The sequence below is a fragment of the Oxyura jamaicensis genome, chromosome 2 (genome assembly GCF_011077185.1).
Source record: "Oxyura jamaicensis isolate SHBP4307 breed ruddy duck chromosome 2, BPBGC_Ojam_1.0, whole genome shotgun sequence".
Classification (NCBI taxonomy): domain Eukaryota; kingdom Metazoa; phylum Chordata; class Aves; order Anseriformes; family Anatidae; genus Oxyura; species Oxyura jamaicensis.
The window spans coordinates 103,596,020-103,622,666 of NC_048894.1; the positions used below are offsets into that span (position 1 = coordinate 103,596,020).

The 26,647-nt window shown below is 41.1% G+C and overlaps 1 protein-coding gene across 2 annotated transcripts in view; it reads right to left on the reverse strand.

Annotated features, from left to right (window-relative positions):
• Positions 1–26,647, reverse strand: part of LDLRAD4 (low density lipoprotein receptor class A domain containing 4) — a 280,454-nt gene that overhangs the window by 153,761 nt on the left and 100,046 nt on the right. For both annotated transcript variants that reach the window (XM_035318273.1, XM_035318274.1), the window contains one exon: positions 20,180–20,638. In XM_035318273.1, the coding sequence (XP_035174164.1) occupies positions 20,180–20,219 (40 nt within the window). In that variant the 5' untranslated portion in view covers positions 20,220–20,638. The remainder of the gene's footprint in view (positions 1–20,179; positions 20,639–26,647) is intronic.

Genomic DNA, 26,647 nt, shown 5'->3' on the forward strand with positions numbered 1-26,647 from the left:
CTCTTTGGCTCTTCTCAGCATACCTAGGGCCAGGACAATGGTAACGTCACTACTGCCACTCTGAAGCAGTCCAGGTAGGTAAGGCTTGTGATGACTGTACCAAGGAAGGTGCTAGCAGACTGAGCAACATTAGCACGTCTCAGTGTAGAGAAGAACCAGTGTTGATGAAAAAATTTAATAATTTTCTATTATTATTATTATTATTTTAATCTCATCAACTATTAATTACTTTATAATCCGTATTGATTGCCTCAATGGAAACTGGCCACTGTTTCAACTGCACTGCACAGACAGCTATTAGATGAGATGTAATGCTAACTTCAGTTTAGTCCAAACATGTATCCCCATCAAAGTAACACCAAACATAGCCTTGTCTCATCTTACATGAAAAGTAACTTTTTGTTGTTCAGAAGTGGTTCCAAATGTCTCTTAAACCATCTAAGAAGAACAATTGTGTCAATAGATAATTGGCACTGCTGCTCCTGTGGCTTTACCTCGTTTATTTTTCATTTCCTGAGGCAGAAATAGCATCTGAAGGAGAAACCCTGAGCAATATTCTCTTACAAGAATAATCCATATTCTTCCTATATCTTTCAATTCTTTCAGGATCTAGTCTCTATGCTCAGTGAAGTCAGTAATAAAGCTAATGTTCACCACAAGACTGCAAGGATCGGGATTTCAATGAGAAATGAGGAAAGTTCATAAACTTCTTGCACCAGTACACAAGGACGTCTTTGTCCCTGATGACAAATTCTCCAACTATTTAAATTAAAGTAGTCAGATAAATGAAAATACTTTATCTCCACATGAAATAAAGATTACTAGCAGAGTATGCAAGACATCATAAGGATAGAAAGCTGCCATGTGCACTGTCTAAATTACTGTGCATCACAGTCTATGTCAATTGTCCATGACCCTGTCACCTCTCCACCCTGGAGGCCATGAAACTGGCCCTGTCCAAGGCAGCCATCATTTTACAATGGCTCTGGGATAGTCCGGAATGAAAAATATATATATACTAAATTGTCCTGTTAAAATTCTGATTTATGAGAAAGATGAGAAGGTTTGAGAGAGTGGCTCTGAGACTCCTATTGCAACCATCATGATGAATATTGCAAGCCCCCAGCACCCTGAGAAAGATTGTGATGAGGAACAAAAATAACAACACAATTAGCAGGCAACTGAATCCAGCTTTGTAACCTACTTGTCTTTGGTTTATTATTCTATTCCCCGGTATGTCAGAGAGAGATCATTTTAAAAGTGAACAGAGACCAGTAACTCTTGGCTTAAACTGCCATTAAAACACGAACTGTCATTTTATTTTATTGCCAGTTCAGCCACTAGTACCAATGGGTCAAGGACTCAAATTTACTTTCACTTGGCATTGTGTCCTCAGTCCCTAACACAGAGGTGATACCATGTCTCTCAGCAGCTCAGTTTCAATAGGACTGTGATGCAGCCGTAAAAGCACTTCCAGGAGGATGCCCTTCTGTGACCATGTGCCAGCCCTACACCAACTGAAGCTCCCAAAGGCCAAGTGAGCAATCAGTGCAGGATGCTGGGGAAGAAGAGTCTCCTCTGCAGCAGCCATCATAAATTGTGCAGGTGAATTTGCAGCACATGAAGGATCCAGGTGCTTCTCCCACTTCCCCTATTCCAGAAAAATGAACAGGATAATTAAGCGTGTCTGGGATTTACTGAGCTGGCAGATTTACTACTGAAGGAGAACACCTTGTACAGTAAGCAAAGTCCTGAGGCATGCAACATTACCTGCAGGGGCAAAAGGAGACAGCCGTATTCACGTATCAGCTTCCCCTATGTCCTGCATCCAGTGACTTTCCTTCTTTCTGTCATCATGCAAAAAAACACCCATATAGCGCCAAAATTCTCAGACTAAAATATTGATCAGGTTATAGTTCCACTGGCAATACCCGTTAACTTCTAAAAATGAGCTTCATGTGTATTTTTAATTTCTTTTACAGGCAGCTGACAGACAGCGTTCATCCAGGATCAAAATTAATCCAAGCTTTAAAATATTCACAACTATTTTTTAGTGAATCGCATACAAAATAATTATTACCAACCATAATGCAAAGGGAAAAATTAGAAGATTTTGTGCCTGAGCTGTTAAATTACCATACCAGATTTCTGGATGCCATCACAGAAATAATGCACGTTATATAAAAGACACTATAGAAACCACCCCCACTGCACTCAGCACGAAAACCATACATTGTAATTGATGAAAGGTCTACTACTGATATTAACAACGTTATTTAGTAATAGAGCATTTGATGGAAAATTACACTGAACCATCAATCTGAAGTTTCTTAAACATTTGTAGAAGTACTCAAACTACCTGCACTTTGCACCTTAGACACGTCTTCCTTAAAGTTGGTATTTTTAGGCTTTTCATGGGTGTTTATTCCTCATGAGTGTAAATGTACCTTGTGTCTTAAACCTCATTTCAGAAAATTCTACAAACTTCCAGGTTACTAGTTTAATACTAAAAGAAAAAAAAGTTACTACAGCGACATTGTTAAGTGTTAAAATCCCTCTTCTTAGGAAAAGTTAGTTTTATGGAGTGTTACTGGAAGAATTTTAGTTGCAAAATGTGCTTAAGCAGTTGCAAAACAAACCCCTTACATGATGGGTCTTGCAAGTTCTCCACATATTCTTTGTAAAAACAGAAGAAATGAGAGAGCGTAACACAGTAACTGAAACCCAGACAAGTCAAGATTTCAATATTCCTAACCAATTTATGTTCCTAATTGTTAATGGTAGATTTTCTGCTATATTTCTGTTCATCCTTTTACACACACACTGGCTGCATACCTTGCTACCCAACAAGGGAAAGCCTTAATGAGCATATATAGAGCCCCTTTAGACAGTCTGATGACACAAAGTTTTTAACTAAAGCTGAGTAATATGAATCCCGATTTTGTGATAAAGCCTCCTTATGCACGATCACCTCTCCTGTAGGAAGATAAATAGTGGCCTTAAAAAAAATAAATCTTGTTCTTCTCCACTATGTGTTTTAATGCACAAACCAGGCCATGCATTGGCAGAAGGTGTTTTCCAACCATTTACTCCTTAGCATAGCTCTACCACAGAAACCACTACAGTCAGCTTGGTCAAGTGCTGGCAGAAGGATGGTCAGAGCTAGCAGAAGCTGGTCTGTTTTCGTAGCTGCTGCACAAGGGGACATCATGGTTGCCAGTAAAGCCCCCTGCTTGACCACTTCAGGGAAGAGGCGGAAGGCCCTGCAGCCATGTTCCCAGGGTAGCAGCTGGACCACAAGCCCTGAGCACAGACGTTTATTCTTAGCCAGAGGCCCTTTTCTTCTGTCATCAGAAAGAGGTGGGAAGGTGGGATAGCCACAGAGCAGCAGGGAAGGGACTTGAACTCCTCTTCTGTGTATTGACTGTACGGCCGGTAGTCCCGAAAGGGTTCCCATGCAGATGCCACTAGAGAAGTGTATGCAAAGCTCTGAGAGGAGCTGGGGATCAGGAGGAAGGAGGTACATTCAAACTGACAGAAAACTGCAAATGCTACAAAGAAGAAAGTGACTTACCTGCTCTGGGAAAATTCCCTTTGAAAGGATGCAAAGCCTTCAAATCACCCTGTGTCCCTGAAACCAGCGTGATATGACTGAGGAGTATGAAACCAAGCTTTAAATTGATCATTTGAATTGCATATGACAGGCCACAAAATAAATACTTTGGCTACCAATAGGGTCTGTAGTGAAATCTGGGGAGATGGGAACAGAATAAGCTGAAAAGCAAATCGCAGGCTCAACTGCTTCATCGGGTTTTGAGGACAGTTGATTTGAGCTTAGGGAGAACAGTTTTCCCTTCTGGCTACACCCCCAGTGAGAAAGGACAGCTCTGCCTTGAAATCGTGAAGGGAGAACTTGTCACAAAGTGAAACGGCGGAAAGTAACTTTAATTCGGGCAGCTGAAAGAAAATAAGGGTGTGGTGTCCCGAACGGCAAAGGCTGAAATTACGAAGTTGTGGTTCACTGTCGATGTGGCAGTTTAATCAAGGCAAGCCTTAAGAAGAGACGAATTATCTTTTAATTGATCAACTGATACAAGTGGAAAAAAAATAGACAGCATTTGGAACACGCAGACCCATCCTTCAGGATCTTTTTCAGAGATCTGAAGGAAGGGTTGCAATGCGCACAGCTTCTCCATGTTCTCCAACTAAATCAGATGGACTGATAAATGAAACTACCACTCCCTATAATCTCTGCCTTGCAGAAATCGCTAATACAAAGATGTAAGGCCCAAAATCAAATACTTGACAGCAAATGGAGCAGCTCTTCTCAGTAACAAGAGTACCCATGAGATCACCAGAGACACAATGCCTTTTGCTGTCAGAGCAAGTCACTACGGGGAACAATCGCCACATACCTAGCAAAAAGGTGCAACAGAATAAATCTGAGGATAAGTATTACATTTGACACACTATACAGCCATGCACCTGCTAATATCAATATCAAACACTGAATCATTTGTAATTTACTCTCCGTGACACCTACCAACTGCAGGTCAGGAGCAGATGCAGAGCAGTTAAGAAAGTAACCCTTCCAAACTTCATCTGCATTGTCACAGAGAGTAAAATCCAGAGTCATCTCTCCCAGCAAAATCACTTGGAGACAGAGTAACTAAGTGGCATTACTACCATGAAGAGAAAAACAAAGCTATGCCATATCTTCAGTCTGCTAATCATCACAGCTCTTCTGGTCAGCTCCATTTTAGCCTTTGTTTCTTTTACGTCTTCCTTCACATTTTTTAATACCTTATTCTAATATTAAACTATTTGCTATTTTAAAGATGCAGCTTCAATTCTCCTTAATTCTTCCTAATATACAAACTCTGAGAACTGCTCTTAACTGATCATTACCTGTCTAAAACAGAGAAATCCAATGACATGTTATAACCCCTGTAACTCCATATGGAGGCTACTTCTGTTATAAAACCTGATGGAAAGAAAAAAAAAATAATATTACTTTCAACAAGTATTACTGAAATTTGCAACTTCTGGTAGATGCATTTAGCAAAAAAAAAGTGCTCTTGACTGTTAACTTTCACTAAAATGAGCCCCCTTGTACCATTTATACAAAGACTGCCTACCTCATTCTTTATTAAAAAGCATTTCCAAAGAAGTATCTTTAAAGATTCACATACCTGCTGCTGCAGGGTATGTAAATACTCTATACATTATTCCCACAGTTTAAGTTGCATTTTTTAAATTCTCGTAACAGTCTAAAGATATTGATAATATTACACAATGTTCATCAATAAAAGAATAATTTTGAAATGCCTTTGTTAAATGATTTCTACTTCTATATCTCAAGGATTACTGCTCTGCTCAATTTAATGATTCATTACTACCATGCAGGTAAAAAGAACATGTGAGGTTAACAGCTACGGCCATTAGCTGTAACCTAGCCAGCATAACACTGTATAATTGATCCATTTTCTTCAAGAATAAAATTCAGAAATAGAGAATTACTATTAATGTCTTTATAAACAAGTACAGAAAGCCTGGGGGCAAATGCATGGGATAACAGCAAGGAAAAGAGGAAGGAAAATGGGAGCACATCAGAAGTTTATTTATAAATATCAGAGAACTGCTTTCTTGGCATCATATAATGTCTACACAGTCTCACATTGATCTAACTTTTAGACAGTGGCCCTATGTTTAAGAACAGAAAAAGTAAGAATCAGCACACTAGACTTATGATACTCTTCTGAAAATAATCACGGCTCTTTCCCAGTTGAAATTGTTTCAAGACTGGCAGTTTAAAGACAAGATTTCCAGAGTTTGTTCTCTGTACAAGTATTTTAAGCATTTTCTAACCCAATGATGGCAGAGCTCTCATTGTGGTAGTAATGACAGTAATCTCTGTTAAGACAATCACGTCAACCACTATATTCATATCTAATTTTATCTTTGGTACTCAGGAGTCCTTTACAAGGCTTTACCTTTTGCAACAATCACAAAAGTCAAGCTGTCTTTGAAATTTTTCTTCCATCTCTCCCAGAACATTGTTTCCAGGTGACAGGCTCAAGCAAATATTTCTTTCAGGGTGAAATTCTGCATGTCCACCTCACTTTTAGATACTGTCCTTCCATCTCACTTCTTCTTCTGTACTTTTCTCATTAGCACAACTGGGGGATGTGGTTCACTATCACAGTACTGATTGCAGTCAAAATGCCAATAGAGATACAGCCAATTCCACTTCCATGAGAATTTTCTCCCCGCTGCCTGTGACTGGTTTTAATGCTGTTTTGTTTATGCAGCAGAAGATGGCCCTTAGCAAACCAAAGGATCTTGAATGCTCATTTAAAAATTTCCTGGAAGTGAAGGGCTCATATGCCCGAATGCTTGTGGTTTTCAGTATCTTGTTTGTTTGCTTTCCAAACTGACCACTAGTTCTAGTAAGAAATATGATCTCCCTACAAACCTCGCCTTCTTCACTTCAGAGAAAGCATGTTACATAAAAAACAGACCATTTGGAAACTCTTCAAAATAAGTCTTACCACACCAAGCAAATCTTATATATAAGGCAAAAAAGCAGTGAGCCTGCATGCACTACATTGACGAACATCACATTTTGCATTTAAAGATCCTTGAAGGAGTGAAACTAATATGAGCAGCTTTATTTGTATTCATCTCACTAAATTTTTTTCCCCAAAATTTCAATAATCCTACTCTCTAGTTGGCAATTAAATAATAGATTTTTTAAGGCCTTAAGTAATATGCCATATTCTTCAAGCAGTCTTGTATCCCTGCACCTCCATTTTCCCAATATGCAATTAATACTTGTAGATGAGATGGGTTGTTTCTGTCACAGATTTTAAGGGTAGCTGTAATTCTTCTTCAGAGAGATTCTTCCCAGCAGTGCTGGCATAAAGCAAGCCTTCAGTTTTCCGCAAGAAATTCTGACTTACATTCTTCTCATGGCAGCAAGAAAAGACAATAAAGATACAACAGAGGAAATAAGAAAAAATGGTGCAGTAAGTATACTCTGACTTGGAGATAAAAATAAACACATTAGTACTTGTGTTTATAATCTCACCCTTCATACTGGGTTCAGATTCAGAGACTGTAGCTTTAGATCTCAGGTCTGCCAAGCTTCCTAGATCACTCCACATAAATATTTCATTCTGTGCCTTAGTTGTCTATCTGTAAATTGAGGACAGCAATAACGACTGTTCTGTGCTTCCATCTTGCTATTTTTTTTTCCTTATGATTTTCAGATTGTAAAATGGGCTGACTTGCCCTGTTTTAGCACAGCAGGGTTCTCATCTTCGTTGAAGGCTCTTTGGTGTTATTGCACCACTGAACGTTACCAGCAGGAGCCATATGTGTGAGAGAATGTTAACTTGTTTGTACCAAAAACTAGAATAAAATGCTTTTAATACAGTAACATACTTGAGAGATTGCACAAAAGCCACTATGTCAATGCTATGTCACTTTTTCCACATATACACTAGAGAAGGCACCGAATAAAAACATTTTCAAGACTCATACTTGTTGCCTTTATTATTGGAGCTTACCCCTGTTCCTTTTATTACACATAAACTCTAAAACAGCTTCTATAAACAGCACTGGTTTGGGCACGAAAGTTATGTTCGCTATGGAAAAAAATGTATCTTTAGTGCACAGATGCCACCTACATCATGAGTTAAGAACAGTGAAGTTTTTCTAAACTTACTCTTGCATTGTCATGGCAGGTCATGTGTCTCTTCGAATTCTTGCCTTGAGCAACTGGAAGCAGATATTTGTACAAAGTATTTCTTTTGAGATAAACAAATCAAGTATAATAAAGCTCAGAAAGGGGGAAAAGAGAGAGTCATGCACAAACTCCAATTTTTTCGCTTAAATCAAGGACTGACTGAATACACAGCCAGCCTGTGAATTCATCTTCAGACAGTATAAATTACTGGTTTTGTATAGTCTAGGCCTCCAGGATAAACAGACAATTCTTGAACAATTCAGATCCAAACAAGTCTTCCAGGCTTTTCTGAAGTTACTACATTGTCCTGGGTCAGAGTAATCCTCCTCCCACCACCTCAGCATACGTACACCTACAGCACACAGGCATGCAGTGTTGTCAGCAATCGAACGGCACTGAATGAAGCCATTTTACCCACTGACAACAGAAGCAAGCTTATCCTCAGAGGCATGGATTGAAGATGTTGCCGAGATGCTGGCTGTAAAGCAGGATTCTTTTTGGCTGTTTTCATCATTAAAAATTGTAACTCCACTCCTTCAACAAAGCTTTCTCTATTCTTGCCTTTAGATCAGAAGGGAGTGCCTTTCTAGTGAAGAAAGCAAGAAAGCCAAGGACACAATTTTTTTTCCAGAAGAGCCCACAATAGGACAGAAAATTTTAAGAAATAAAATCAAAACCCACAATGTATGAAAGACCTATTGCTCAATCTGTTCTTCACTGCATAACACCCATTCTCCTATTTATGTATCTATGATATTTATTTTTGTTGCATTACGGTACTCGATATCCACAACTAGTACCACAGAAACATAATTTGTAGGGGATTCCTTTGGCCTAAGGCTTGAACTAGAGTAAGATGTTAAAAAAATAAATAAAATTCATAACCTGTGACTTTCCCACCATCAAACCATTAACACAGTGTAAAATTACAGCAGCAAAGGTATGGTGGATGAAACAGCTTGCAACCAGACTGGTGGCAACGCTGGGTGAGGAGTTAGTGCAGACCCAACAAAAACTCAAATTGGAGATAGAGTTCCCACATCTAACGCAGGTTCTGCAAGGGTTTGAGCAGAGAGGTCTGAGAGCATCCATGTTATACAAAGGGGACATGCAAACATGGTTGGGAATCCTTCCCCTTGCTTATCATAAAAACTTTCCATAATTTAAGTTTAATAGGGTAAGTTTCATAGTCAAATTATAGTGGGGTGCCTACAGGAAAGGACTGGAAGGCCAAGTTGCTGGGCTCCAGATATTGTCAAAGCCAAAGCCCTCTCTGTTCAGAAATCAGCAGTTTCCAAGCCCTACAATGAGTACTGCCTTGGAAAAGATCAGTCTCAGAAAGAAGCAGTATTTTTACAGATACACAGAGTATATACAGAGTATTGTGTCATATTCTCTTCCAGGGAAAAGATTATCTTTGGCGTTTGTAAGAGGCCGGCATGCCCTGAAGGCTGCACCTCATTAGCAAGTAATGATCCTACTAGAAACTTCGCATTTTGCTTATTCACTGTTGCTGAGGGCTGAGCTGAAATTTAAGAGGGTGGGAGTAGCCCTCTGGAAAGGGTTTGGAGAAGGGGTTGGGCAGTCCCTGGGGAAAAAAACTGGGAGAGGTGCAGCGTGGGGTGCATGCTTGGGTGGATCTATATTGCTCCATCAAGAAGTACTTCAGTGAGGAAAGCCAAGCCCCAGGATGGGGAGATGCAGCTGATAGAGCCACGAGAACTTGGGCATTCATCGAAAGGCTCAGAGGAAGGACTCCATCCACCCAGCAAGAAGCTTTGCTCTGAACAACAAATAAACAGACCTAGCGAGTAAATTAATGGCCACACATCCAGGCCTCTTTTTTTTTTTTTTTTTTCAAAAAGTAAATGGGATGAAATTAGAATAGTAAATGTAACATTTGACTATATATGGTATTACCTTCTCCTCAATAGCTTTTAGACTTTTTCACTACATTTACCCTGCAATGTTAAATATTTTCTCTTCTCTGTTTACCTGGACTCCCTTGTTTGTCAAGGAATGATTTATAAAGGCAGCTTACAACAAAGAAGCATAACATTAGTTCATACTATTTGCTTTATGGTAAAAGAAAACTGATATTCTAGGCAAACAAACAGCCCCCTTGACATTACCAACCAACCAACCAACCAAAAATAAAAGAAACCAAACCAAACAAACAAACAAACAAACAAACAAAAAAACCATTAAACCAAAACTCAGAACTTGGCCTCATATTATTCACTCAAAACACCACTGCCTGGCACCGAGTATTGGAAACATCCTGCATCATATTTATGTGAATAGGGAGGTTTTGTTCATGTTTCCGCTGTACCTCCCCAGTCTCCAAAAGGACACAGTCAAGCCCTTCAATAGTTTGACATCAGCTTTGGTTTTAGGCTTCATCTCTTAATGTCGTTTTTTTTTTTTTTTTTTTGGTGGGGGGGGGCGGGGCCCAAGGGTTGGTTGGTTTGTTTGTTTTTAAGTTTGCAATGAAAGATCATTTCCAGCCTGTTTCCCCCTGCAGTCCCTGCTGGTGCTGGAAGCCAGCCCAGCCTTCACTTTTGGCCTCCTTCTCCTCCTTGTCCTCCTGGTGAGCCAGGGCCACGGCCAGCCCGCAGCGCTGGGCTCCCCCTGCAGGACCGTGCTCTGCACTGAGACAGGCACTCTTGGAGAAGTTTTGCCTTGACCCCCCTTCTTTTTCTAGGGGGGGAATAATAAAAAAGGCAGAATTTTAAGCAGTGTAGATGGGGGATGTCTTCATCTTGTGTCCATGGCCAAGCTGCAGCAGCTGGGAACAAACCACTGACTGCAGGTTGCACAGTGACTACAAAGTGTCGATGCCGGCAGTTTACGTGATGCTGGGGGACACTTAGCGATTCTGTCAGAAATAAAGTAAATGTTCTGACTTCGGACTTCTGGGCACCTTGGAAAGCAGCAGCCAAGGGCTTGATTCCTGTCTCACACAACAGCAGCCGAGCTGCTGCACTCAGAGCACACGCGCGGCCTTGTAGCAGCGACAGGCCCGCAGCCAGCCAGGAGCAGAGCTCGCGGTCCCTGCTCCCTCTGTTCTTCAAAAACAACACGAATCAACCACCAAACCAGTGCTACCAAATTAATTAGAAAGATTAAATGAAATTAAATTGGCACACACTGCCAATTTAAGAATCAGTTTTCACCTCTGATTTTCTGTCTTTTTACTTAAGGGAAAACACGCTTGTTTTCCTCATTGAAAAAGTCTGCCGTTTTATTATGATTAAATACTGAAATGCAGCATATTTACAGTTCAATTTATTGTCATATTCAGTCTGGAATTGGCCATTTGGCTGATTAAGTTGTTTCATGCAACGGCACTGTGACATGTACTATTAAGGAACGAGAAATGGCAGATGGACATTTTCAAAGATGCATCAACTTTGCAAACAGCACACTCTGGCTTCGAATATAATCTACTAAAAATGAGTCACAGAATCACAGAATCATCTAGGTTGGAAGAGACCTCCAAGATCACCTAGTCCAACCTCTGACCTAACGCTAACAAGTCCTCCACTAAACCGAGTATCAAAGATGAAGATCTAGGTTCAACATCCTCCATGAAAACGTTGGAGTGCTCTCACGCATGACTTTGTGGAGGAGTTTGCCATTTCCAGCAGTACACTACTTCGTCAAATAATTTTAATAATCACAGTTGCCACAATGTCTCTGAAAATTGGAACCTGCTTTCACCCTGGTCTGCACACCTCACAGGCTTTCATTTGAGCTCTGGACTAACTGTCATAAGAACAAATGGACCATGCACATATAGCCAAGACTACACACACCTACACTGAAAAAATAAAGGATTTTTAATGGCATTTAAATTAACTTAAATAGTAAAGAAAATTTAATTAAAAATTGAAGGAGAACCCTTCCAGATCTGAGTAGTATTTCAGGATGGAGCTTGATATGAATGGTGTTACATGAAACAGTACCCTGAAGTATAAGGGGACTGAATTCCTGGTTGGCAGAGGATCCTTGGCCAGTGTCTCTCAAGGTGTTTCACAGGATGCCACAGCACTGCATTTCCTCTGGAGTCCTCTTGGCATCTTTTCTGCTTTTTTTTCTGCATCCACATTCACTGGGCTGTCTGTGGCTTCACACAGCAAGGCCACCTCCTTTAAGTGACTACCACACAAATTCTCCCATTCTTTCCCTTACCAAGCAGGCAAGTATGAAGTACTTCACTGAACTAAGCAAACAGGCAAGGACGTCTTCTGTTCCAGTTAAATAAAAATTTGAAAGGAGAAGCATTTAAAATGAAATGTCCCTCTCTTTGCATAAGGACTACCACAGTTCAGTAAGTAAAGGCAACATCTGTCCAGTTACAGATTAAACAGTCCTTCAACCAGACTTTGAAGATAACTGTTCTTTAGTTGAAATGAAATAAACAAAACACGCTCTTTTACTCACACAAAGTTTGGGATCATAACATAAAAGCCAACCTCATGGATTTGAAGAGTGGCCTAAAGCAAAAACCATTGCTGTTCTAATCACCTGTTTTAAGAACAGTAGAACTAAGTTGTAACCAAAAGCTATTTCTCTCATGTAGCACCACCACCATTCTTGAATTGATTTTCAGTTTCTCAGTCTCCAGTAATTCTGTTAAAGCATTTAACCCTGAAAAGGAGACTTGTAAGGTGTGCATTACCATACTGAAAACAATTCCATTGAATGCTACTGAGTGTAATGTATTTAGATAAACTCTCTTCAAGGCTGAGGTTGCATCTTCTTCCATGTATTTTTGCTGAGAACACTATCTGTACTCAAAAAAAACAACCTGCATACTCTAAGTAAAATATCTAAGGGACTACAATGGAATATGATCTGTTACTATCCATGTGCTGAGTAAGGGGCATTGCAAAAAGCAATCTGTTTCTCCCAGAACTCAGAGACAGTAAGAGCTGTCCACGTGTGACACAGTAACCTTGAAAATTCATAAAATAAGAAAGCATTTGTCAAAAAAAATGTAGAGAATTTTGGAAGGTCAGACTAGCTTCAAGAGACAGCTGAAAGCAAAATCAGAACAGAGGAGAATGAGAATGTTCTGCTACATATTCAAGTTGTATTCTTTAAATGAAATGTTTATCTGTAATTGAAAATCATGCAAATAATGACAGCAGCAATGTGGTAGACCTGTGTTAATGCATAAATGAGTTTTCAACTGCTTTTAATATTAATTATGTTAATATACTTATTAGAAGACATTTCAAACCTGTTTTTCTGTTTTACGTTGAGCCTCAATTAGAATTTGGAGGAAGAAGCCTACCTTCAGCATCAGATCCACCAGTTATTATTATATGACAAGTAAATCATGCATAGTTTTGTTCATTATAAAGAAAACAACCTCAAATGGCAGTTGCTTTGGCTTTGGCCTATTTTTGATTACTCTTAACAATTACCTTTTAAATATATTTACTACCTAAGAGTGGTAAAAAGCTTTTCTTGCAATACCTGCATACTGTGAAACAGAATAATGGATGCAGTATTTCTAAAATGTGAAAATGCTTCTATACTAGTTGCTCTGATACAGATATATGTATCATGCCCTCACAAAATAAGACGTTTAGAAAAGAAAGTTATAATGAAAGCTGGGGCAGGCTAGAACAAAGGCAATGGGGCAGCACTACAACAAAAAGAAAGAGTAGACTTTAAAAACATAAGACACTTAATCTACCCTTTATCAATTATTCCAACAGAACCTACTTAAACATGGAGAAGATAGGGTAGCGCAGGTGGATTACTAATGTATAAAATGTACATTTATTATCCAGGGAAGCAGCAATAACAGAATGACAGAAAAGTAAGGCTGGAAGCACTCTCATGAAGTCCATTCCCCTGCCCCAGGGCAAGATCAACTATACATAAACCATTCCTGACAGATATTTGTCTAACTTGTTCTTAAAAACCTTCAGTGACAGAGGCTTTGCAACCTCCCTAGGCAATCGGCTGCAGTTCTTAACTATCCTAGATTTTCCTAACGTCTAACCTAAATCTCCCCACCACAGTAAGCTTGTCTGTTACTTCTTGCTCTATCCCCAGCAGAACTGGAAAACAGTTTTTATTACCTTCCTCCTTACATGAAATTTCCATATCCATGTAAATGGTTATCACATCTTCCCTCCCTCTTTCATTCTCTGAACGAATAATGGCCAACTGAGGCATACGCAATCTGCTGGAACAATTTATCTGGTCTCCCATGTAATCCCTTCAAGGAGCCTCCCTATTCTGGAACCATAATCCCCAGGCCAGAGACATCTCCACCCAAAACACTACAGTTAAGCAAAACAAGCCTAAGAAAGGGGGAGCTTAAAGGGGAAAGGAGCCAAACCAAGTGGCAAGCTCTCACATTGCCTTGTGCAAAGAAAGGTACCAGGTAAACCAGAAGAAGAACTCACTGCAGCAGGGAAAGGTGGGGAAAGATACCCCTGAGGAGGGCTGAGCAGGAGGAGAAGGGTTAAGTCTAGAGAAGAGGGGAAGAGGCTCTCAGATACACCTGGAGCTGAGTTGTAGTGAATTGGTCTGGAAGTGGAAGAAGTCCAGAAACAAGGGAAGGTGAAGGCACTGGAAAGTAGGAAGATTACCAGAAGGGTAGGGAATCTGGAACAGAAGTGAGGCCCACAAGGGCAGGGATGGAGGAGTCTCAGTACAGGGAGAGGAGATTTGGGCATGGGAAGAGGAAGAGGCACAGAGAGGTTAGGGAAGAATGAAACCCAGGACAGGAAAAACAACAGAAGTCCTGAATGCCAGGGGTACACAGAGCAGAGGTGAGGGGATCACCTCAAGCCACGTTCCTTTGACCAAGAGGAAATCCTAACAGACAAACATAGTTTCTCTGCCAAATTAGGGCCTGGTGAAGATTAGGCCAATTAGGGCCAAGCTGAAGAGCCCTTCTTGGGAGTTAACTGCCTCTTTGGATACTGATGAAGGTCAAGCTTGGGCGACAATGACCTTGAGATAAGGCTGCAAGGGGTTATTCAAAGATTTGAGGGTAGTATCGCTTCCATGGTGACAGGTATGAGGGAAGAGATACAGAGCTATAGAACAGGATCAGAAGATGACAAAGTCAGAGCTAGATGGAAGGGCAGGGACCCACTGCACAGAGCAACCTCATACTATTTATTCCAGTTTCCATAGTGCCTGAGCTAATAATTCTTCCAGCAGTACTGAGGGTCACAGGGCAGGAATACCTAAGAGTCAGCTCAGGTCCTTCAGACCTTGTGCTGAGACAGAGCTAATAAAATCTTGACGGACCTAAGATGACCCTGTAAGGTCAGGATGCTTCATACATTGATTCCTAATCCACTCTATAATATTCCCCTTATCCTTCGATCATTCTGGATGTCCCTGTGCCACACGTTCCCCAGTGACGGAAAACCAATTTCAGAATAGCTCTGCTCTGCTAAACCAGCACTTGAAACATGCACTGGTGAAGAAAGTGGCTAATTTTTTTAATGGACCTTGGCTGCCCTGATCCCCACCACCAGTACCCTACTACTGGCCCAACATCAAGTCAGACCAAGGCAGAAGGTGTTACACTTCACATCATATGAAGTGTGCAAATGAAGCGGTCCTTCTGACCATCAGACCAACGTGGGCCCCTTGCTGCATTGCTTATTACGGCCACATCTTGCAGTGTAGCTCAGTGCATCAGACGTGCCTCGGCACCAAACCCCTCTGCTTCGTGGGAACCTAGGAAAAAACATCTTCAGAAAGTTTGGGAATTACTGCTCGACTCTGAAAAAGACCATTTTTTCAATTCTCAAGGGCCATGTTGTCTAGACCTCTGGCCTTCTTTTTCCTTTTCGCTGGATGCTTCCAACAGGCCCGAAGAGTGCTGCTCAGAGCAGAAATAGTACACCAGCCACACAAATGTTAAGTAGAGTGGAAAAATTATTTTGCATGTCTTACACACAGACTCCTGTCCGTATATTCTAGCATAATGTTTATGACGTGGTATTGTTGATTCATAGCCATTTTCTGGTCTCCTGCAACTGCCCATCTGTTTTCTGCAGACCTGCTGTCTCACCAGTTATTCTACATTTTGATTTGCACAGCTGATTATTCCTGCCCAACCACAATGGAGAACTTGTCCTTAATGAACTGCATCGTATTTATTTTAGATCAGCTCTCCAATATACCGCATTAATTTTGAATTCTAATCCTGTGCTCAGAGTTTACATCCTCTCCCTAGTTGGTGTCATCTGGAAATTTTGCATGCAGATTCTATCATCTAAGTCGTTAATTAAAATATTGAATATTTTCAGGCAATCCTGGGCAAAATCACACTTGACATATCCTTCCAGTTTGACTATGAATCACTGGTAATTATTCTGAGAACAGCTTTTTCAGCCAACTGCGTACCCACCTTGGAGTCCATATTGCCACCTTGTTTATGAAGGAGTGAAAAGCCTTCCAAAATGAAGGTACACTTTTTTTCTACTCAGAGGGAAGTTAGGCTCAACTGACAAGGTACATTCCAGAAAAAAAAATCATGCATATTCATTTACTTCATTATTATCTACAGGCTATCTGTTTAAGAACAAAACACACACACACAAAAAAAAAAAACAGTTAAATATTTTATCCTGACATTTTTTCCCCTAGAATTTAAAATAAGCTATCTACTCCAAAGGGGGGAAAGAAGGACACAGGACAGTTTACACATGTACAGGAAAGTTTACACAGTGTTTGCTCTTTCACGGTCTTTTTGAACCTAGACTGTCCTCCAAATGCTCTCCAGCACAACTGCTAATTGCTCAGATATTGCTTCAGCTATTTCACCCTATGCTGGAGAGATAATTTAATAAGCTGCAGCTTGTTTTAAAATACCTATCTTATCTAATTAGTTTATAATCAGTTCTATTCCTGTTCTGTTTAGAATTCCTACCCGTCTCAAAGTACTATTCCTTTCCTTGCCGCCTGATTGCACCTGATTGCCTTTTTGGCAAAGAAGGATGCAAAAAGAAGTCATTAACTACTTGGTCCTCTCTGCACGCATCAGATCATGAGTTTTGCCTTTCCCTCTCAGTAAATAGTCCAGAAACTCAGTCTTCTTATTATTACTAGTGAGAATATAGCACGTTGCCTTGTTACCATGTCCTTTACTAGCTGCACTTTGTTTCATGCTTTGGCCTCTCCAAGTTGGCCCTTGCATTCTTCTACCATTCCTGTATATTCATCTTGAGTACGTGTCTAGTTTCCACTTTATGTGTCCTTCTCATTTTTTAATTCATGCAATTTTGTCTCTCACACTTTCTTATTGGGATACCTTGTATTTGTGCTTTTAAAACCCTTTATTATGACAAGAAAAAGTTAGTTCCTTTAGAAATCGTAAGCCTTCCTGAATTTCTTAGGTTTGTTTCCCAAAAAATCTTACCTATCAGTTCTATTAGATCTATTAACTCTACTTGCTTGCATACCATTGCTTGTATTCTGAAGTTCTCTCTTTCCCTCTTCTGAAGAATGAGCTCACTTGCCTGTGATTGCTATCACTCAAATTGCCTTTTACTATCATAGGTTCAACCATCTCTTTCCTAATCAAGCCTAGGAGCACGTTCTTCCCGTTGCCTTTTCCACATTCTGTAATCCTGAATCTATTATACTTGCATCATCTACTGAAATTAGTATTTAGCCAGTAAAGTTAAAAGGGTTTTACCATATGCTGTTGTCTGGTAATACATGATAAATACAGCATATGTCTTGGAACAAGAGCCATCTGCAAACAATGGCAACTTTGGCATCTGTACCAGTAACATCAGCATACAGATGGGATCAAAGCATCTCCTAGCCATACCTGTAAGCTTTTCCAGGTCACAGCTATTAGTAAGGTAGAAAGAATTATTCTGAAATACTCCAAAGGTGGCTTCACAGAGGCATCGTCCTCCAAGGCTTCTTTTAACAGCACTATGGTCAGCTGTAAATTGCAAATGATTACCCCAATTGTTCCAATAGTTGCAATCACTTAGCATTGCTAGATTCAGTGTTGACACTGCGCTGCATTCAGATATCAGAGCTTTTTCTGTACAAATTAGCTCGCTTCTGCATGTGGTCATGCCCCCTCTGCTACTAGCCGCTACAGTTTTCTTCTACAGCTAACCCAGCAAGCCAACAAAAGGAGGAAGACAGCAAGGATCACAGAGGAAACTACATGCACCTACCATTACATGTTACTGCAACCCTTAAATTGGCATAACATGCTCCTGTGGGTTTCTGTAAGAAATAACATAACTACCCACTTTTACTGCTGAATGTGTTTTATAAATCTACCAAGGAAAAAGAATGACCTCCAAAAAAAAAACAAAAAACAACAGTGGATATCAATTTGAGTTGGGAGAAACAGAAGTCCTTGCCTTCTTATCATCTAAAAGCAATGGTAGTTCAACCTGTTTGCTTTAGAAGTCCCCTGCCCATTTCTTTTACATGTCTCCTGAACATATGGTGCAACTTGCCTGGAAGTTTAATAATTCTTTAGTACAGCTAACAAGATTTGAAAATGTTTATTAACTTCTTTACCTGAGGGCAACTCCAAAAGAATAAAAGAACTCATTATGAGAGAGAGCACAGCCCTCTTACTGTTGAAGTGTCCAGAATGGATAGGAATCTGCTGGGTTGTCACCACAATTTGATTGTTGTCCCAGGCCTCCAGGGACACGGGTTTCATTTTTCTGCAATTTATGCAGCCCTCTTTGCCATTCCCCTCCACCCAGCAGCAGTCACGAGGTCAGCGACTCTCTGACGCCCCGCTGCCTGAGCAGTCTGATCCAAGTGCCAAGAATCCCGACCCTCTGGGAGCCAAGGGAGAGCTGATGCTGTGGCAGAAGACAGGAAAGTTGGGAAGAAAATAATGTAATATTACAAAGGTGCTGAAGGTAATGGAGTTTTCAGCAGAGGGGAGAGCCAGAGAAGGAGGGAACAGATACCAAAGAAGACGACTTCCAGTGGAGTGGCAAGGGGAGGAGGAGGAGGGCTAACAGAGTGGTGAGGAGGCAGACGTATCCAAGCACCACACCAGGGGGCTGTGGGAGCACAGTGGAAGCATGCTGCACGGCATGCAGAGGCAGGAGAGCCCTACGGTGGTTCCTGACTTCACATCTCCCATCAGCACTGGAGCACATTTGGAGCAAAGCTTCCCCCTTGCTCTCCTCCAAGAAGCATCTCGCTCACACGCATGGAAGTCATCTCGTAAATAAAAGCAACACAGCAAGGGGGACATGATGGTATTTTCTCTAGAAGTGCACTACCGTGCTGAACTGAGGCACAAGTGCAGGCACTTGGACGTGCAGCGATCGTCCCGCTGCAGCGAGAAGGGTGGGACCAGCCTCTGTGAGGGTGGATCTGCTGTGAGACAGGACAAAGGGGGAGCCTGTCCTTGGGGACATGAACATTTTTGTTGTTCCCTCTTGGGAGGACCTCCTAGAATAGCAAGGAGCCCAAAGGAAAGCAGCTTGAGACAGAAAATGATCATCCCATATGTACAATGCCCAATCCAGCAAACTTCTAAAGGCAAAAAATCTGCATTAGAAAAATAAATGTCTCACCCATTGGTTACTTTCACTGTGGTACTAATCCATTATCTAGGCTCTCTAAACCAAGAGAACTATCCAGCTGATGCTCTGTCCATTTCTTACAGGGTCTCAGCTGGCCAGGAGATGTGGAAACAGGGCAGCAGCATCTTCTGACCCCCACTTCCTTTCTTCCAACTCTTGGATTAGCCACAAGGCACCCAGTGAATTCCAGTGGAGTGCACACCAGAGGGAGCTTTTCTCAGGGCAGCCCACCACCTTCGTATCCTCGCTCTTACTACACTACTTTCAACACGTCTACAGGGAAATATATTGGAGCCAGTTGAAACAGTGCTCAGTTAAACCCTTTGGTTTTTCCACATCAAGTACTGCTGCAACTGGACCACGTGGGGAGGAAGGGAGGGAGTCCAAGCAGAAGTTACATGGCAAGTCCTGCACGGAGGTGTGCTCTGCTTGAAGGGAGAAAGCTCAACACTACGGTGTTTCTGAGAAGCCTCGCAACATAAACAATGTCCATCCTGCGCCCTCACCAAGCTCCCATGTTAAATATAAGAGCAACTTAATAGACTATATTTTATACAATTCAAATAGGCCCAGCTGACCCAGGGGGCCACACATTGTTAAGCTGTTGATGAGTACTTTAATGAGGAAAGCTCAGATATGCCTTCCCCAAGGCTTATAACCATCCATTTCAGGGGGCAGGAAATACACATACTACTCACTATTAATTCAAGTGTTGAACTGTTTCTCAAGTGAAATGTTTTAAAATGTTATTTAAACTGGAAGTACTACAAGATGCTACACAATTTTTTTTTGAAACTCTAGTAAGCTGTCCCAAAATAATTAGCGGAATTAGAACAAAAGTCCTTACCTGTGAAAGCATTTGTGGCCTGAAAACCAGCTTCCTGCATACTGCTCTCCCAGTGAAGCTTGTGATTCCAACCTTAACCTGTCCTTACTGGAGACAACTGCTGAGCTTGAAGCTGTCAAGTCACTTCCATCTTAGCTCGTCAGAGTCCATGTCTCTTCCCATTCCCGGCTTTGGCACCATCCAATTCCCACCTGATCCCAGGTCTTTCAATCTGTAGGCACAGGGGACCTGCACAGAATCCAAGCAGCAAGCGTTGGACAGTCCCATCAACCAGCCAGCCAGAGAATCTGGGCCATGATGAATGCAGAAATGAAGAAAATCGCCCGGCAAGACTTTATTTCCCTTTTACAATTAAGTTCTAATCCTCTGTTCATCCAGCACCATTTTTTCAGGTCCCAGCCAATGGTGATGTTCAATTGTCTCTCCTCTCTTGTGTTTGTCTCCCCTCAGGCACGCTCACTGAGAAATTAAAAAAGAAGAGATTATGTTTCCTGATGACCTGTAGCAACATTAAAATTAACAGACTCCGGGGAACAAAAACCCAAAACACATTATCAGGGATTGATTGTACACATTAAAGGAGATCTTCAGAAGGGAAATATTGCGATTTTGCTGAGATGCAAAGTGTGACCACACAGCTCTTTGAAGTGCAAAGAGGAACAGTGCTAGGGTGTCATATGCATCTCTGAGAACATGATGTGATTTACATTTCAAAAGCCATATTTAGCAGAGATGGGGGCAGCAATACAATAACAAAATTGCAGTTAAAAGGCAAAAGGAAAAATACTCAAGGCTCTCAAGTCTAGTCTATTCAAAAACCACAGCGAGATTATTAGCATTTCACATAGCTGCTTCCCTTCTTTTCTGGAGCAGGGAAATGGAGCACGGGATGCTGGCACTGTACATGCCATTCTGTCTTCCAAGGTTAAAATCGTCTGAGGTTTATACGTCTGTGCTGTTGATTGTTTAAAATCTCAATTGTAAGCAGATGACACAACTCAGATTCGGTAATGTTAAAAATACCCACAGGCTACCCAAGGGAAAGGTGGGTAAGTTGTTCCTGATACTACTTCTCCATAGGAGCACGGCTGTCTGCAAAACCAGAGTTGCTACATATCCAGCTTCTAGAAAACTAGGATACATTTACTTTGACAGGGTGAAGGAGTGCAGCAGACAGGTACATATTTAGGGAGAAGATTATTTTAGGAGAAAAGGGATGGTTCCGCTCACAGAAAGAAAAGAGGACTTGGGAGAAGAATCCCCAGGCATTCTCCTCTATAGCAGCACTTGGCTCACCTAATTCAGAAGCACAGGCAGGTCAAAGCTACCTCAGTGATGATATTTAAACTAAGGAGTCTAGCCAGTGCTTGCAAGACTGGATCAGACTGGAGACCCATCGACTGGAGCAGCCCATAGCAGAGGGTGCCAGGACCACCGCCAGTCCCAGCACAGCCCTGGCTCAGCAGATGCCAAGGATCTGTCACCCGCTCCGCAGCCCCACTTCAGGGTCTACCCTGACCTGCAACACCTAGTGGCCACCCTGTACCCTGAAGCATAAGGCTGCACATCCCAAGTGGCCCAAAACTGCGAGGACGACTCTCACACCCCTTGCAGCACCTTCTGCTCTGCACGTGCCACTGCGTGCGCAGCCTGCTGGCCCTCGGGGTCTTTAGTAGGGCTCCTTCCTGACAGACAAAACGATCTCTTCTCAGGTGTGCTGCTGCAATCAGGCGAGCTTGACACCTGATGAGTGCTGCTTTCTTCAGCACATACGGAACGAAAGCTAGTTGCTAAGTTGTATTTTCCATCCTAATGGTGCTGCTGTTTTATTTATTTTGGGAAGCCGGTATTTCTGAAAACCACAAGTCTGTCTCAAAAAAACATCATGGGACTAACTAATTAGTCAATTGCATTCTAATCCAGTAACTTGCATTCAACTCATGTAAGATTACAGATCACATTCAAGACATTTTCCCCACTTCTTACCCAAACATCTCGATTTAACAGGAAAATACATGCAACTTAAAGGAAAAACTACAAAGACTTAACATGTAATATTTCCTATCAAAAAAAAAAAGAATAACATTTTAGAGAGTACTAAAAATGCTACTATTACTCAATTTCAGCCCTTCAAAGTGCTCTGTACAACTAATAACGATTTAATATGAGCTCATTTGATCCTGAAGTACATAGTACTGAACAAGTATGGCATACAAAGACCATAGCACAAATTCCTCTCGGCTCTTCGCAGCGTGCTAACTATTCTATAATGACTACAGATTGATGCTGCACTCATTTCCCAAGCTTTTTCTCTAGAGGTCTGAGTTTCTTTTTTATTTATAAGAATGGCTCCGTATTTGCATTCACATTTCCAGCCATACAGCTTTTGGTTTATAAATCCACAATTTTGATGCATTCTATTTTCAGCATTTTGATGCCTCTCCCCATCCTAAAGATGCTCAAGAAATGCACACCAATACCTTAGCAACCAGGGAAGATCTCTCATTGCTACTAAATAATTGTGTAAGATATAACATACTTCTGATTCTAAAGGCAATAAAATACATCCACTTTCCTGAAAATTAACTTTTTGTTAGAAGAAAAATTATTTTTCACGTCTTCAGCGTCTCTGCTAAACTTGTTAGGAAGCCAGCAGCGATGCAGAAACTCTACAATGCTGGCACATTCAGCACCTGCTGCTTCCGGAGACAGAAAGCATGCAATTTTAACATTACAGGACACTGAAACTCTTCCAGAGTTCATTCAGACCTTGAAATTTAAAAGGTACTGCACTGAAGCACCATGTTTAAGCCCTCCCTTAAGGCCCCAGATGAAAAAAAAAAAAGAGACTGATATCTGATGATTGCCCTAAATGAGCGTTTTCTGTTGCTGCAAAAGCATTCTTCTCCCTTGGCAGACAATGAACTGTGCTCCAGAGACGCTGCTCTGGCAGGACATGAGTAAAGGGGAAGCCTGTGCAGTGCTCAGAGCTTCCTCTGCCTTTCCACAACTCAAAACCCAGCTGGATTCTGCAAAACTGCTTCACACTACAGCTAAGCGGGTGATTTAATGAGTGTTTCCAATGGGTAGACCTTTCATCAGCTAGCCAGTCACATTTGCACAACGTCAAGTCTCTCAGATTTCCAGTATTCCCAAGATGAAGAAGACAAAGCTGAACACCTGATACCACAGCACATCGGGAAAATGGCAAATTCCACTTTTAACAGCATGTAAGGATACGACTACTCTAATATGACTACTCTACTGTACTCTATATTATTCTGATTTTTTCCCATTCAAGTGGAACTGATGTTTAAGCAGAGGTTTGTGCTTGTTTCCTAGCAGACTGGCACGTTTGCATGCACAGGACGGACACAATTCAGCGTGGCTCAGCCAGCCTCATCGAAGCCTTGATCCTTGTATTGTGGGGTGGTGCAGAAACATTAAACGAACCTGCTCACAAGAACAGAGCCTGAAAATACTTTTCTGGAAAGGAGAGAGGAAAGTAAGCAGTGCTGACAGCACTACAACAGCATGCAATCTTCAGTGTAACTATTACAGTCTTCACAACCTGCAGAGACCCCAAGGGGAACACGTCCCATTAAGCTGATCAGATGGCAAAGAGAAAATCTAGAACACAAAGACTAGATATTTTCTCTTTGCTCCATCTGTTACCTCTTTCCCAACTGCAACAGGAACTCTGCTTCTACTTCTGCTTCCAGTCACCCACTGCAGTTTTATATGAGTTTCTGAAGGAAACCAAAGCAAAACATTGTGTTTAATAAATGTGTGGCTGTTCTAGAAAGATTTTCAGTCACTATGCACTTACATGATTGAATGCCTGAGAAAAATCAAACCCTTTTCTTTTCATCCTCTCTACTTTTCTCAGATATGGGCCTGGGAAAGACACCACCACCTAAACCTCACACAAACTGCAAACAAAATATTTTGACTATTTAACAGACTATGTGAGTTATAGGTTCTCGTGGTATGTTTAGCTAGCCAACATGTTATTGCTCTTTTCTAAACATTTGAAGATTCAGTATTAAAGGGCAATTTAAAAAAAGAATCTGAGAGAGAAAAGCAGCAGCCAGGGAGTGTCATTAAACCCTCCAATAATATCTACATTTTATGAAGTGTTGTACAATCATTAGTTAGGACCAAGCCTCAAGGAACTTGCATGGAAAGAAGCAGCAAAATAGTATTTTTTCCAAGACTGGTATCTCTGCAACATATTGAACAACTCAAAGACATTGACCAAAATGTAAACACTGCAGCTTGTTTTTTGATTTTTGTTCCCATTTCCTTTCCCTAAATACAGCCTCTCTCTTTGGCCACCTGATGTTGGTTCCCACATGCAGCAAGACCTCGCTGGATGCGTTGTCAGAAGGGCTGCAGCCATGAGGAGCACCTCCGGTGGTTGCCCTTGGCACAGGACATCCTAAAGGACAGCTGTGGCTTAATTTAACTTCAGCAGGGGAGGATTCATGGCTCGAGCTTTTAGCTTTCAGGTTAAGGAAGAGTAAAAGGGCAGCGAGACTGAATCCTGCAGTGCTGCTCCCAGCGCGGGCGCTGAACACCCGCAGGGCTGGCAGCAGGGCCCCAGCTCAACAGCAGAGCCCAGCGTGCCTCCAGACCCGAGGATAAAAGCAGGATGCCTGGAGCCAGGACAAGCTCTGAACCATCCGGACACTTCTACACTTTGCTGAAGTAATTAAGGCCTGCACCTCCTACATTTTAAGACAGCATCGACTTGGAGAGAGATTTAAGACGTTTCTGGCTGGAAAAAAAAATAACAACTCCAACATTCTGTATTTACAAAACAGTGTTTGTAAGAAAAAAAATCTTTAAAAGTTTGCTAAAGCAGTTTAAAATGAAGCATGTGTGCACACATATAGGTCACCTCTCCATCCCCTATTGGAGTCAGCCAGAGTTTTCCAGGCTTTGGTTTTGCTTCTTATAGAGACTTCTAAACTAGATATTAACATTTACCAGTTATACCTACTCTTTCTTAGATCACAAGGTCTGTGTTTTACTGTGAGATCTTCATTTATTTTATTTACTTCTATCTATAATTTGTCTTCCCTCTAAGATAACATTGCACCAGTGCTAAGTGAATCCTGGTTCTTGGGAAATACTGTGCTTCATAACTCAAAGACCACTTAGAAAACTCGAGGCAACTTTCACGGGAGAACATACACAAATCAAACTGAAAACCAGATGTTTAAAATATGTTTATCTAATCACATCTTTCTCACACACACATATACATCATTTGTTTTCACTTTCTATCTTCAATATTTGTACAGCTTCCTTGTGACATTTCAAGCAGCTGCTGTATTTCACTTTTTTAGTGAACTGCAGTGACTGACAAAATTAGTTTCAATGTTATGTCATACATATTTCTATTCCTACAGATTCCTTCAGATATGCTTCAGCTTGTTCAGGAATAGTGTCCAAGTTTTTTCCTTCCTTTTTGTTACAGAACTCCCTGACTTGCAGCAAACGTGAGGACGATCAAAGCAAGCTGTGGTCCTTCTGCATTAGCTGAAGTAAGAAATGGGTCTTGAGAAGAGGGCACGTTGCCAAAACAAAGCATCTTTTTTTCCCAGCCTGTTAGAAAATGTTCTAGAAAGCAACATGTATCCCCAATGTCAATGCCAACACACGCTGCAAAAAACACTTCAGGCAAGGTCCAGTTTAAAAGAAGAAGAATAAATCATTCAGTAAAGACATTTCTCCTCCTCCAACTCCTCCTCTTGTTTGTTTACTTCTTTTTGGAAGGAAGCAATGATATAAAATCAGTCTGTTTAGTAGCTTCATGCCAAAGCAAATAGCCTCTAGTAATCAGATAGCAAGGAGTATTTCACTTGGACAAATCCTCCTATAAATAACTGATAACACAAAGGAGCATGCCACATTTCCTTCCATTAATCTTGTTAACTGAAATAATTAATTTGAGTCCTCTATTTTCTATCTCTATGAACAAACTAAGGAGCCATACATTTTCCCATAGCTCTGCTGACAGAATGCAGTAAAACCCCAGTGGAAAAGTTTACTAAAATCTCCATGACAAGCTATTGGGTTTGGATGAGATAATTATTGGGAGAAATTGTACAAGCTGTGTTATGCAGGGCAAATGAGAAGATTGCGTTGTTTATTTTTGGACCTTAATAAAACTATAATTACCAGAAGTTGTCAAGAGAAATCATTAATCATGCTGCTCTATGAACCTCAACAGTTAGAGAAAAACCTGAGCTCTGAATTTTATTTGCCAAAATAACGAAGAGGTAGCAAGAGCAGAATCCAGCCCCAATTAATCTTTTCCCAGAGCAACGTGGCATTGGTTTTGAATTTGCAGAAGGCTGGTAGAAGTATAAATTACACTGAGCAGACTGGACAAAAGACCATTTTTTTGCCTTGTGTCCCTGTGACTTGTATCAGAAAGGAGCAGTTGCCAGAAACCCG